At 32.1% G+C, this 15,076-nt stretch overlaps 3 protein-coding genes and 1 long non-coding RNA gene across 5 annotated transcripts in view; 3 read left to right on the forward strand and 1 right to left on the reverse strand.

Moving 5' to 3' along the window:
• LOC141530835 (uncharacterized) overlaps positions 1-15,076 on the reverse strand; it is an 83,822-nt gene that overhangs the window by 40,743 nt on the left and 28,003 nt on the right. The window contains exon 3 of the long non-coding RNA XR_012479809.1: positions 9,602-9,711. This is a non-coding gene — a long non-coding RNA (uncharacterized LOC141530835). The remainder of the gene's footprint in view (positions 1-9,601; positions 9,712-15,076) is intronic.
• Positions 1-15,076, forward strand: part of Ser (protein serrate) — a 39,489-nt gene that overhangs the window by 4,392 nt on the left and 20,021 nt on the right. Inside the window, exon 2 of the mRNA XM_074248190.1 lies at positions 14,694-14,993. Within this exon, the coding sequence (XP_074104291.1) occupies positions 14,694-14,993 (300 nt within the window). The remainder of the gene's footprint in view (positions 1-14,693; positions 14,994-15,076) is intronic.
• LOC141531022 (uncharacterized) lies at positions 2,071-3,547 on the forward strand. Of its 2 annotated transcripts, XR_012479847.1 has the most exons (4): positions 2,075-2,735; positions 2,883-3,023; positions 3,095-3,274; positions 3,365-3,545. XR_012479847.1 is itself a non-coding variant. In XM_074248488.1 (3 exons), exons 1-3 carry the CDS (start codon positions 2,674-2,676, stop codon positions 3,516-3,518), a joined length of 396 nt encoding a protein of 131 aa, XP_074104589.1. In that variant the 5' UTR covers positions 2,071-2,673; the 3' UTR covers positions 3,519-3,547. The 2 variants fall into 2 exon arrangements, 1 of the variants encoding a protein (XP_074104589.1); XM_074248488.1 differs by lacking the exon at positions 2,883-3,023 and having other exon boundaries at positions 2,071-2,735; positions 3,365-3,547.
• On the forward strand, positions 5,392-6,816 carry LOC141530699 (uncharacterized). Its single transcript, XM_074247968.1, has one exon. It carries the CDS (start codon positions 5,456-5,458, stop codon positions 6,020-6,022), a length of 567 nt encoding a protein of 188 aa, XP_074104069.1. The 5' UTR covers positions 5,392-5,455; the 3' UTR covers positions 6,023-6,816.

A 15,076-nucleotide genomic window follows, 5' to 3' on the forward strand; every position in this document is an offset into this window, starting at 1 on the left:
GTGACAGAGTAGTGAGAACAATGGACAAGGATCGAAAGTGACAAAGTGTTGTTAAGATATTTTTGATTTTACAAAACAATAAAAGGCTGTAATTTATCTTGCAATCTGTAATCTGTGATGTAGTGTATAGTATACAAAAGTCAGGCTAAAAAGTCCCGGGTATATTTATTGGGAATTCACAATAATGTAAAATACAGCTTGAGTAATTTTCATTAGACCGCCTACACATGCAACAGCCAACAACTAAGTAATTCTATAAGTAAACTCTGATGATGTTACCATCTAGCACATAGTACATTTATGTACCGGTCTCACTGGACTTTAATTAAGAGGGATTTTACGGTGGATCGAAGAGCCCGGTGGTCGGTAATTGAATAGAAGTAGTATAGCGTGGGCATCGCGATTTTCCGTCCGCTCTTCTCTTCGTCTTCTCATTCTTGTTTCTCTTTTTGTTGTTGCTGTTGCTGTTGTTGTTTAGCCGTTCAATACCCAAGAGTAACAGTCGCTATTAGTCGCTGCTCTCAAAAGATATGTATACATAAACGGAATTTCTCAAGTTGTTTTAGTAGTACATACGTACAGTTGTTGTTTCAAGAAGCAGATAGCAAGCATTATAAGGATACATGGACTAGAATCACTAGTAAAGTTAACTAAAAGACGTAAATAAGAAAAGTCATGGCTCATGCCGGTATATAAATATCTATCTATCCATGCATATATATGTATATATATATTTAACTTCCGCGGTGGCGGTAGATCGTTGTCCTGTACTCCAGTTGTCGTCCACTTCTCGATACTCTCGACAGAGTAGTCTGAGGATATATACGGAGCCCAGAGAGCCATCAGGTTTAAAACGACGGACGACGATGAACGAGAGCTTTAAGTATTCAACTTTAAATTGCAGGATGCCGGACAATAATTATCGTGAATCCGTTACGACGTGCTCAAGTAATTCAGATCGATCTCCTTGTTTCTCTTGTGCTGGCAATGCTGCATCCCATACCCCGTATCGTTTAAGCCTGGAAACTCTTTATTCAAATGCCCTTGCGCTTCTCATCTTTTTGCATCTTCCACCTTTACTTGGCTCTCGCTCATTCTGATGATCAAGGGCTCTTCTCATCAGCATCCACAGCTCGTATTAACGTACCAACATACATACCTATATGCTATATATAATACCCCCGTAGCTTCTTAAAGCTTTCAATCTTTATCTCTATACGTTATTTCTTCTCTTTTCTTTTTAGCAATTTTATCGGCAGGCGAGTAATAATTCATCCTTTACCGTGGCGGCTTAATTACCCGAGGCGGACGTGCCCTCGCGATGAATCGCACCGCATTCTCTCTCCCTCTCTCTTTCAGTTCATTTTGTTCCCTTTTGCAGAGTAGAGCTCTTTAATTCGGTGATTGGTCACGATAGACGGGGGTTTCTGAGGACGACAGAGAACCACCGAGTTTGTTTACTGGCAAGGATACATGAGTGAAGCGAAAGAGACCCCAGTCACGGGAAAAGGAACCATAAAGTTGGATTCCCGCTGACAGGGTGCGAGATCTACCGAATACTTTTATTTAACCGTGTTGCAAAAAACTATCAACGGAATATAAAGCCGTACACGCCTTGGCAAATCTGTTGCAAACTTCTCGGAATCAATCAGATTTTCTTTCTCTTTTAATGACTATATTTTACTTTTTATTTTCTTCAACCTTTATACAATAATCGAGTCTGCTGTCTACAGAGTTGAAGTTTTATACGTATATATTTATATTAGTATGAAGCTTGTAAACACATATGAGCAATATCTGTCAATGAGCACCTTCTCCCACGAGAATTACTTCAGCCCTTGTGAGTCACACCTTGGATACGAGCACGCTCTCTGATTCAATACCACACACACACACACACACACACACACACACACACACACACACACACACACACACACACACACACACACACACACACACACACACACAACTCAATTCAACACCAGTCGGGTCTTTATGGTGTATATGGTGTATACGGTGTATATACTCTACTCAATACAACCAATATAATAATCCACGCGACGACAACTCTGTCGGACACGTCACACATGTTCGTAATAATAAAGACGATATTTCCCACCGTACACACTTATACTTAATTCTCTTTCACTCTCTAACAAGTATACACGTACACGTATAAATATTACCCTGCGTTGTGGTGTGTCGCACCTTGTGTGCTTGAATGAATACAAAAAAAAAAGTTAAATTACAAATATATAAATTGTACATTAGACACTTGAGTTCTTCTTGACAATGCGCATTCGCTTTTTATTTTTCTCCTTTCATCACTTGTTTATAATTTACATAATAATGCCGATGATTAAGACTTTAACGTGCTTTGGGAATATTTAAATGGAAATTTAAAAAGTTGTTTCTTTATATTTATCTTTTTTAAGCTATTGCATAGCTTTTATCGCGGGCTTTGAGCGCGGCGACCGAACCAAGAAATTCCGTAACGAAAAAAACCTAACAATCGTCTAACGTCGTTTCAGTTCGGTAGACTTCGGCACGGTGTTTGTGTGCGTGCGACTATACGTATGCGTGTAGAGTCTACACTGTATAGGTATCTATCATCTATGTACAACAGTGAATAGCTGTACGCGTAAAATTTGTGTACAAATTGTTTTGAATATGAATAAACAAAGTGCATTTATTAATGAAGAAAGTGATGAAAAAATAGTGAAAGAAAATGAGTGAGTACTCTATATACATAAATTTTATTATAATCACAAAGGCAGTATTTTTTGAATTTATATATAATACTGCTATAAAAATAACCTAAAAATATTTGATATTAAAATGAGCGATCTTAATTTAGTACCTTTGTTTTTTGTGTATAGGTAATACACATTAATGCCGCACAGAGAAAGTATATATGATATTTTATATCTATATAAATGTTCATCGCGCGAAATCCGATGATCAAACTCTTAAAAGTATCGTTTTTTTTGTTCAAATTTTTTGAATGAATAATTGTTTTGGTATGTAATTACACTATTTATACCTAATTATTTATACCTATTATTTATACCTAGCTATTTTCGTTTTATAGAGAAGAAATACTTAAAGAGCTGAAAAGAAAAAGAAATTGTGAACGTCAAAGAGCATATTATCAGCGTCAGAAAGATTTGAAGAAAAATGAAAAAAAAATAAAAAAACCAGTACCAAAATCAAATGCTGAACGTCAAAGGAAATTTCGTCAACGTAATGCAGAAAAATCTTACGTGGATATGTAATTTGATTTAATAATAATATTTAAAAACAAATTGTAATATATGCCTTAATATTATTCAACTTTACGATTTCTTCATTTTTTTCACAGGAAAACACAAAAATTGGACAGTAATGAAAAGAATGTCGTGCAATGTAGGGCTGTTGAAAATATAGAAAATGTAACGCTACAAGAAAATCAATTTCACAGCCAACAACTTCAAATTTATGAATATAAATTTTGTAAGATAATAAAAATATTTTGAACAATATTAACTTCTCATTTATTCAATAAAAGAAAAAAATTTGTTTTCTTATCGGTCACCACGCTCAAAAAGTGTAACTTAAATTAATATCAAAGAAAAAAAAATAGCTTAATACTGCATGAATAAAATAAACAAATAATTATAATTGCATAAGTTGATAAAAAAAGCTATGCAATAGCTTTACCGTGGCAGGCAGTCCCCGAGTGCCACACGTGTTTTAATTTTTAATTTTTTTTTTTTTTTTTCATTTATATATGTATAATAAAATATTCTGATCGGGTAAAGAAACTGGGATCATTAAACGGTAAACTTTTGCATGTAAATGCTGTTTTTAATTTTCTTCGAGTTTAGGATCAGGTGGAGATTTTAAAAGCTGTTTTGCGGGAATATTAATAATAAAAGAAGAACAAGAACAAAAAAACTATCAAAGGAAAGAAAGTTTTAAGACGCTAAATGTTGTTTTCGCAAAGGTTGTGGTCCCGTTGGTGGGTCTAGCGTGCAGCGAATTAGACGAGAATCCTCAGAAATACGGAAGACGGGATATAATGCTGTGGAAGCAGTAGAACCAGCAGAAGCAGGAGCATCAGCATCAACAGCAGCGCAGTCTTACAGTCTTATGGGCGGGAAGGTACAACGTTTAGACACCGGTCACGCGAACTCACTGTAAAAATTACTGGGCCCTTCTTCTTGTTGCTCACGACTTAACTTTGGCTTTGTTATTTAGCTTCACTGGTGTGCTTAAATCTTTAAACTCTTGATTCCTTTTTTTGCTCTTAATATATGTACTTATATGCCAGACTTTGACTTTTTCAGACTGGACTTAACTCGAGTCTAGTTTTTTCTAGGATAATATTATTTCTCGAATGGTCAATTGTCATATATATTTATCTGAGAAAATAAACAGGTGCGACCTCCTAAAAACTAGACAGGATTTTTAGCTCCAGACACAACCAATACAACACAAATAAAATAATAAAAAAACACTATGCAATACAATAGGCTTTCATTCTTCCTTTCAGTCTTAACTCTCGTCTTCCTACAGTTTACGAGTTCCCAGAATAAATTCTCAAGTTAATAAAGTATTCGATAATTTATTTATCGAGTCGGATAATATATGGCCAGGTATTTTAATTAAAAGTGCAAGGTCTAATTTATGTACCGTTGTAGGCTGGATTGTTCATTATATACTATACTATTTTAAATGTACTGGAAAATTATTATCATATTATATGAACAAGTACTTTAGAGTTGATAGCATAGAATTAATATATTAGTATGATGAATATTAGCGGTTAAGAGAAGTACAAAGCGGTAATTTAAGTAAAAAGTTTAACGATATAAAAATATGACAAAGATTTTATTGTAACCGCATTTGAAGCAGGTGCAGTGAAACGCGGTCGTGGCTGATTTGCTTGGTATTGCGTTTCATTGTTGAAAATAAGAACCAAAAAAAATAAGTATGTCAGTGAGTTTTGCCAGGTAACTTTTAACCTTCCGCCGAATACCAAACAAAACATTATTTGATTGAGGACATTAGTCATAATGTTTAACTCTCTAATTTTTTTTTATTTCGCGATCTACTTACGTTCGTAAGGGTTATTTATTACTTGTCATGTCTAATTTACTTGACAATTCAAGTGGATTTACGTCAAACCGTGACCAATTATATATTTTATGACATATTTCAGTTTTTATATATAAGCTTTAAAATTATTCAGAAAAGTCTTGAAAAATTTATCGTTTTACAATTTAAAATATTAGTCACACGAATTAATTAATGACGCAAAGTCATTAATTAGTCAACAGAAATAAAGTTTGTACAGAAAAAAATGTTACATTCTTTAGAATGAAAAATAATTTTTTTTAATCATTTAGTCATATATATTAGAAGCAAACGAGTATCATATAAATAAAATCAGTGTTGTAAAAAAACAAAAATGATTGTTACTGTTGATTTTATAACATACGATTTGCCAAATAATACATTTGCACTAAAAGAATTTGCCATGTGGAATGTATTTCAAAGTGAAGATGGTTATTGGTATTCATCACATTACACTTTCGGACCACCATATTCATGGAAATTATTAGACCCCGATTTTCAAGAAACTTATATAGAACGATTTCCCGAGCATGGAATTGCATGGGAGTATGGTGTCACGGAGTTTAATGCTATAATACCCGCAATCATTGACGACTTATTCAAAACCACCGGTATTTATGTGTGTACCCTAAAAGCTAAAGCTATATTGACAGAATTGATCGGTGATCGCCAACCGATAGCCGTATTAGAGAATTTAGGCTGGTCTGATGATAACAAAGTTATATATAACACTTGCAAAGCACATATCATGGGAGCCACACACTGTGCTTACGAAAGCGCTAGACGTATGGCTACTTGGGTAGCTGTTAACGAATCAATTATTGAAGCTTCTGGTTTTGAAACGACTCCTTATTCTATAATACAACATGCTGACTTGAATGACGGATCAAATCGAGAATGATTGTTCTGATTTAAAACAATCAATTATGAATATAATTTAATTTACTTATAAATTTATTATCTTCCAACTGCTATTCTATGCCGAGCATTGATTTAAATTACATAATTCCAATGACTTATACGTAAGTAATTACTAAAAAAAAAAATTTAATAAATTAGAGACATTAAAAAGTTTTGCACAATAAAAATTCAAATCAAATAATTGAAATTTAATTCTCAAAAAAATTTAAGCCTATAAAAATTAAACAAGTCAGTGTTTTCATTCATAAAAGTACCGTAACTAACATAAAAAAAGTAACCAGCTCATATAATGTTCATAATCATAAAGTCTCAATTATAAAAAAAAAAGTAAATAAACTGCAAGCCTCGTTAATTAATTTTTGGACTCAAAATACTCAAAATGATCCTCTGGGAGATAATTGTGATTATAAAAATTATTACATGGTTACCCACGAGTCAGTTAAGCCGATGCAAAAAAATATGGATAAAGGAGGAGAAGAAAAAAAGCATGTCATCGCTAGGGACTGAGATTGATCTTAATATTTCCCTGTTTACTATATAGCATATACCCAACATCGGCAAGCAGAGACCGAGCAGTAGCCTGACTCACTCTACATCGCCCTCGGGTAATGATCGTAAGATATATAGGGGCGTAATGTATACATACACACTTAACTACACAATCGCGATCAAACAAGCGTCTCATTATCCGCGTGCCGAGTGCTCTGTGCTGAGATCCACTCGGTTTATATTATGTGATCGTCCCTACTACTCTACCTCGTTACCCGCCTTTTAATTTATTTATACGACACTTTGCGCCTTGTTATATATATATATATATATATATATATATATATATATATATATATATATATATATATATATATATATATATATATATATTACGGTAATAGAGTGAGCTGCCCATGGGCATAATCTGAAGAATGGAAGAGTATCGTCATCACCATCAACTTCACCGTCATCGTCATCTCACCGTCTGTTTACGTGCACCATTTACGCAATAATCTCACACGAGATTCCCGATATAATCATACACCTTGATTATTTTTATTTTTATTAATATCATTGTTATTATTGTTATTATTATTAAATATGCACTCAGATTATTATAACATTATACGCGAATATAAAGCCACAGTATAACTCGTCCATAATGGCCCTGATAACGGCGCCAGAAATGAGTTCATTAAACCGGGTGAAAAAGGGGCAGGCTCATTACCCAGCAAACTCAATTTCCCTCGCAACTCGCAAGTATGTTTATTATATTGAAAATTATCCACCTTTCTTTTTTGCCACGAGATATCATGAGACAAGAATCGTTTTCTTCTTAAATATTTTTTTTTTTTAATTATTTTTATTTTTATTATACACCGCGCGCGTAACTTTGTAATTTAAATTTTGCATATTTTTTTAAAATTAATATAAATTAGGTGTTAATTTAAAGTGAATACGTGATAATTTTAGTAATGAATTCTGTTCTTATCGTATCGTGTATTTAAATTAACAAGTTAATTTTGTATTGAGACATTTTTAAATTAAATCTACAATTTTATATTTAAGCATGAGAATTTCGTTTCAAATTTAAAGACAGCTTATTATTTTCAATAATATAGTAATAATAATAATTTTTATATTTTATAATGTAAAGCTACTTTTGGAATTAATTTTTCACCGTCTACTGAAGAAGATATTAAGATTAATGAACCAGAACAAATTGACCGCAAAAGTGTCATTCGTCCAGCGCAGTAAGTTTTTTATAAACCACAATTACACCCTTCTAAAACACGTAGGCGTACCCAAGAATCGTCTTCATGCAACTATTTCATTAAGCGACTATTTTTTGCTATATTATTTTTTTTTTATTTCTGTTGTTGTTTTCTTGAATATCAAAATAAGAAAAAAAAAATATCACATTAAATCGGCGGTAGTCGTCATTCGTGTATGCAAAAATTAATAGCAGTGACGCGTATGTCATTAACATCACGTAACAAATCACACAAGTAAATCTTTATCTCGATTATAACTTCCCACGCATCTCGTTAAGCCGGAATTTTTAATTATTTAAGTAATTTAGCAATGGCTCGAAGCTCGAAGGCGGTGAGTTCACATCGAATCGATGCCCATATAGTAAATATTAAGTATAGGTTTTGCCACCAGTCAAGACAGTATATAACATATAGTATACAGTAAAGAAGCTGGTGTATATATGGAATCGAAAAGATCCATACATATATATTATATATTGTATATTATATATTATATATTTTATATGTGGTTGGAGTAACCCGTTTAAGCGGTTATTGAGTGAAGCAGTCTACACGTGCGACTAGCACAAGCCTAGGATTAGATTATATATTAGTCGCTACACTCACACGTACTCCGACACACAATTTAGAGGAAGAATATATAAAACATACACATATACACATATATATGTACATGTACCACATGATATAAAATTAAATGGCGTTCGGCAGGTCTATTTCACTCCGGCAGGTAGCGGCCACTGGTAATTACTACCTGCGACGAGTTTGGAGCAGAGAAGATAAAACTTACGAGCGTCGTTTATTTTTTTCTCCCAGCCGTTCATCCCTTTTTTACTTATTTTGTATTTCGGTTTATTTATATATATTTATTATCTTTTTTTTAAACAACGCAGACTATTTCGCGGAGCTATTTTCGATTTGAACTCACTGTCCGTCTCTAATTTATGAGACAATCGGCGATAAACGATAAACGGAGAAACTAATTAAAACTACAGTAATTATTTTACTTTGTTATTAAATCAAGAATTTTTTTTCTTTTGAAAACGATCAATAATTTTGTTTTATAAAAAAAAAAAAAAAAACTTTTAATTTCTCACGGCAAATTTAAATAAAATTCGAATAAATATCAAGCGAATCAAGAATATAATTTTTTACATACTATTCCTCGATAAAAAAATGACATGATTTTATATTCAAAAATTCACGGACGTACCTACCGGAGCCTGTGTACGTATGTGTCAATTTAATTAAATTAAACATTTTACCATTGGACGTATACAAAAAATTAAAGCTTACAACACGGGACTCGCAATAAGACACACTCGATAACCATATATATACTGGATATACCTATATACACATATATTACATACATGACAGTGGTCAGCTCTCGTCAGATTAAGATAATAAGAGCCAGGAGAATTGGAACGACGTTCCGATCTCTTTCGACCTCCAGAGCCCGCCTCGCTCTTCCGAACCCCGTCTTCTTCTTTATATTTATTATCATTATCATTATTATTTTCATTCTTTACTTATTTTTTTTTTTTTTTCATTTTATCTTTATTATATTTCGTTCTCTTCCTTTCGCTCTGTCCAGTCGTCTATAACGATTATAATAATTTGATTGAAGCTCTACTCTTGCAGCTGCCTCATTGCTCACGCGAATTTAGCGTGGGTTTCGTGTGAATCACGTGTAGTTAATACATTATTTAAAAATCTACACAACTCGGTGCATTCATTTCCTTACACACTAATTTTTAATTTTCAATTTTCAATTATCAATTCAAACTCACCTAGCTCCAACCAGCTAATTTTGTCTTCAGATCTCCTGAAACTTATTCTGATGTTTAAGATTGGTACCATCCAAAAATCCTCGAACAATTACATCTCGTAAATAATTTACCTGAAAGCATTTAAAAAAAGACATTATCATTCATCATATCATATAATATTATAAATTATATTTATTGCTTTTACACATACGATACAATAAATTTATGTGCATCATAGACACACGTACATTCATTTCTTTTATTGAATTTTAAATTCCACGAATAAAACTTTCACGCGTTTTAAAATGCCTCGTTGTTTAGTTAGAATAAAAGGGAATTGTATATTGTGGAGAGATTAAAAAAATTATTTATGACAGAGATGAGACGAGTACAAGTAGCAGAAGTTAAATAAAAAATAGAGACAAAAAAGATGCGGGTGAAGGTGGAGGCAGCGAGGGAGTATAAGTAGATGTAGAAGTAGGATGAGGAGGAGGAGGACACGGTAGACTCGTTCAAGATTATGCTGGACGGGTCTTTTTTGTTCCAACAAATTATTCATATTAACTCCACGGTAAGTTCCACGTATATAAGCGAATGAAACTAGCGAGTAGGTATGGCTCGCTGCACCTTGACTATGCGGAAAGGAAAGCCTATTCTTCGCTGGCAACGCTTCTACAACAAACTCCCTTACTTATTCGCGTCTTCTTCTTTTACTTAGCATCCACAGATACCAGATATAAATAATATAAATGTATTTTTATTTTTATTTTTATCTTTACACGCATGTGCTTGTGTTTGTACTTGTTGCTGTTGTTATTAGTGTCTACGAGTACTTCTAAGTTATGTTCTGTGGGTAGTAAGATGCAGCATATCACACGGTGTGGTATAAACAACAGCGCCCTGGAGTACGTTATTATCATTGTAAGAAATAATGTTTATATGCGACCCATGGATAAATCGCGTATATAAACGTCGTTGGTGACTCCAGTCCGGAAATCAATTGACGAACTGCCCGGAACGAATTGCTTATGCATCCTCATCGCGTGAGAAACTCACTCTTCGTAATGATTTATATTCCACGACAGTAGTTTATGGATTTGTCTTCTCTCTACATATATAGATGTGTATTTATCATACATTTAACGAGGCTAATAAATTTGTTATTATTTAGTTACTTTTTTTTTTTTTTTTTTTTTTAAGGCAACTTGTTTCACTTTTTACCGCTACTGCACGATATGTAAATAACTATATAATTATAATTATAAGTATAATAATACTTAGGAATTTTTTATCGCTAATACTTTTTTATTGGTTCATTAAAAGCGAGTAATGAATTTTTATTACGCTAAAAGAGTAATGATTTGTAAAAAAAAAAAAAGCTTTCTAGCACTTGCTAGTTAATTAAATTTTTTTTATAATTAATTTGTAGTTGATTTCACTTTTATTATTCCGATAAAAAAAAAATTGTTGTGCGTCTCGATAATTTATTTTATATACTGAAGCAATAAAAATTCAATGGGCCATTTTCCCTAACCATTTAAATGTACAATATCATACAATATACAGACAAAAATACGATAATAATAAATCCAGGATTATATTGCCCAATGTTACGTTAAAATTTGAAATTTGGTTGTCGTAAAAAATTCATCGCGTGTTGTCACCGATTTGAGCTTTACACATTCATGAATTTGGAAGAATAGAATATAATGTTTACAGTATACAAAACAGTTCATGGATCGTTATTCCTCGTCTTTTATTTTATATTACCGTACTGAAAACATAACATCACACAGCGATACTAAGAGTCATTCTTTTCTGTTCTGTAATTCGACTTGAACACGTGAGGAGACTATGAAAACTTCAAATAGTATTTAGTTATTCTTCCTTTTATTTTACATTATTTCACTTCATTATTTTTTGTTTCTTTGATCTTTTGTTATTTGATTAACTATTTTTGTTCAGTTGTACAAACTTAAGCTCCTCTGTTATGTGTTATTGGTAATTTTTGTCGTGTTGGTCGAGCACGTTCGATTACTCAGCGATTAACATTTTAGTCTTTCTGTTTGCTGAGAGATCTGGGATCTAAATGTGGACATACGCGTTAACTTGAGCGAATATTAAGTTGTTGGACTGAGTATGGTATGTATATGGTTGTATGGAGTTAAAACTCAACTTATTACTTTCCAAAATGAGAAATGAGAGTTAATGGAGATCTCTTAACAGCAACATCACACGTGCCGTCCCAGTCACAATCCCAATAAATTATTTCTTTCGTTTTGTAGGTGTATGTTATTTAATTACTTGCAATAAAGCAATAAAAGTTTTAAAAATATGAGATGTAAAATAAAATTAACAGCTAATAGCTCAGTGTTATGTATAGCAGTATCGGCATAAAATCTCATTATTGCCTCACTATGTACCAGGTATGTACACTGCCGAGAAGAGCCTATGAGAATTAGTAGTTTGTTAAATAAATAAATAAAAAAAAAATCTACAAGAAATTTATATCGGACATGGAACCTGCCATGAGATCCGTTAAATTCAATTAGAAGCTTTTCTCTTATCTACATTAGCGCGTACATTTTCTAATTATACGACTTCTCAAAGATAAGACGTTAAAGCGGGATAATTACGACGGAGATATTTTTATTTTTTAACGTTCTTTAAATAAACCACAATCGAACAGTCATCGTTACTTTTATTTAATTAGATGAAAATGCGTTATTAGAGTTAATGATATAAATTTATATAACTTTATAATTATAATAAATACAATCACTCCAATATTTATATTTAATGTAAGATACAAAAACATTGAATTTATAAAATGTCAAAACACTCGAGGCTTAAAGTGATAAATTTATCGTCATTAATACAAAAATTGTCGTGACCTTTTAATCTCCCCAGAGCGAATTTTTCATCACCGAAAAAAACGTCAACATTCATTAAAAAAAAAAAAAAATAAAATAAAGAAAAGCAATTACTAAAAATTACACAACTATTAAAATAATTATTTTGAGTAATAAATAATTCATGGAATTTACTTTTATCTAAATAAAATCTTGCATAAAAATAAACTTTTCAAAGTATTATATCATTGTTAATAATAATTATTACTATTACTAATTGAAATTATTCATCCATTAGAAAAAATTTCATTAATATTTATATATTCACCTTTAGTATTTTTAAAAACATACATACAAACATCATAATTGATTTGTATGTTAATATAAATAAAAATTACGTGAAAAAGAGCGTGCGATTATATTTTTTGTTTTATATAAATGTTTTAATATATTTATATTAATATTTATATATTTATATATTTATATATATATAGTGATGATAATAAGCGTGGAAACTCTCTAGTACATGATCGATCCTGTCGATATACCCACGGTCGTTTCAATTACTTGAGTATAAGCTCAACTCTCGGCCTCGGGGAAATGTCACTGGTTCGTTAAATGAGGGTATATCACCCATCACCTTATATAACTTATATAGTAAAACTGACTTACAATATATATGTATATAAATTTAAAAGAGAATGAGAATAAGGAGAGGAAGTAAATATATATCCTTCTTTATTTTATTTTATTTATATTATATATGTATATATATATTGGCTTTGTGGTGAAAAGCAAAGGCCAGCAGACGATCCTCTAGCTGCGCTTTCTACCTTCGATCTTACACTCTCCTCTACGGCAATTATGTAGGCTATGTAAGTTGCTCGTGCATATTATATTATGTGCTTGGTACTCTGCGAGTCCAACTTAACTCTGACTCTATATAAGAGTTTTAAGTATTATCTACATACAGTACTACAGTACTGATGTTTATATATAAAACCGCGACTCAATATACATAGGATGGTGGTATTCCGAAAGAGTTTTATCGTTTTAAAAGTTAGTTGCTGATGCGGGGATACCTCTCTACCTCAACTCCGTATATCTATTTAGTAGTCTCTGGTCTCCACTCCGTAGTCCTTAGTCTCTAGTCTTTTACTCTGTTCAATGAATACACTTTAAATATATGTTTATTTATATACGTATGTGTGGGTAACCCACATGAACTCGCGTAAACCGAATAACGGGAAACGCAGATATATACATATATATCTACATGTTTAGTCCTAATCGAGACGACTAGAGAATTCACCACTAAAATAAAACAAAATTACGGATATGATAGGAGTATATTAAGCTATTTCGAAACCGTACTCGAGTTTGTATTCTCGGCTCGGCTCACATCATTTTTTCTTAATTAAATGTTAATAAATGCAGCCGAGATTTTAAACTAATCTAAAATTAATCACTTGCAGAAAATAAGAAACGATTTTTATTCTTTTTTATTTAATTATAATAATGATAATAAATTTTAATTGGTTAATCACAAATTGATGATTTTGAATTTTCTATCGTAAGAATTATAAGGAAATATTTTAATTAAAAATTTTGGATTTAATTTTTACTACGACACACTTTTTTTAAATATGTATAATGTATAGAGCATTGACGTTGGTGGTCAATCAGTGATGATGATAATAATTAAAAAAGGCCAATAAAAAAATGAATAATAACCCACTCAATATCTTGATAGTATTATTTACTATAATTATTTATTTAATTTAATTTGATCTCTCTTTTAATATAATATGTCACGTGACTCTTTGTCATAGTCATTAGACTTGTATAAACCACAGGCCATTATAAGACTCGCTAATCAAGTGCCTTTTTTTTCTATTCCATAATTGCTTAACCGGTCAAACATCGTTTTGCCTGGCAATTAGAAAACGTGGGATCTTTCTTGCGAGTTTTAAATTAATCTATGGAAGGATTAAAAATATTGAATCACTAAAAAATAAGAATATCATCACGTGCCGGATTTAATGATAATTCGAAAGCTCGCCAGGTTGTTTGGAGTTTTTTTTACGTTCCTAATATACAATTACAATTACTGTACTATCTATATCTATATCTGTATCTGTATATCTATATATATAGTTTTTTAAGCATACATAAACATATATTATGCTTGGCTCGGTAATTGTATGTTTATGATGGCTGTAGACATAAAGGATATAATTATTGTGTTTAATGTTTGACAGGCGACAACCGGTAGCGGATATTTCGAGGTGCAGATACTGTCGTTAACAAACAACAGGGGCACACTGGTGGACGGTCGTTGTTGCGGTGGGGGACGTGACTCCGGCGGACGGGGTGGTTTTCCCCCTTGTTCTCAAACTTGCACAACAGCTTTTTGGCTGTGTCTTAAAGAGTATCAGTCAAATGTAACAGCCATCGGCTCCTGTAGCTTTGGCAACGTATCTAGTCAGGTGCTTGGACAAAATACATTTACTCTTATTGAACCTGTCACACTTCAGCTTCATTTCACATTCAGATGGACGGTAAGTGTCTACTATAATTATTTTTATTAATCATTCATCAAATAAAACACTCATTAATGTTCTAAATTTTTATTTAGATCTCC

This window comes from Cotesia typhae, unplaced genomic scaffold, assembly GCF_013202065.1.
Source record: "Cotesia typhae breed Kobodo isofemale line unplaced genomic scaffold, CoteBio_Ctyphae contig_5, whole genome shotgun sequence".
Taxonomy (NCBI): domain Eukaryota; kingdom Metazoa; phylum Arthropoda; class Insecta; order Hymenoptera; family Braconidae; genus Cotesia; species Cotesia typhae.

Coding starts and splice junctions, on each gene's coding strand:
- LOC141531022 (XM_074248488.1), top strand. CDS start 2,674: ATGAATAAACAAAGTGCATTTATTAATGAAGAAAGTGATGAAAAAATA. Junction 2,736..3,094: donor AAAATAGTGAAAGAAAATGA/GTGAGTACTCTA, acceptor TTCGTTTTATAG/AGAAGAAATACTTAAAGAGC. Junction 3,275..3,364: donor GAAAAATCTTACGTGGATAT/GTAATTTGATTT, acceptor TTTTTTTCACAG/GAAAACACAAAAATTGGACA.
- LOC141530699 (XM_074247968.1), top strand. CDS start 5,456: ATGATTGTTACTGTTGATTTTATAACATACGATTTGCCAAATAATACA.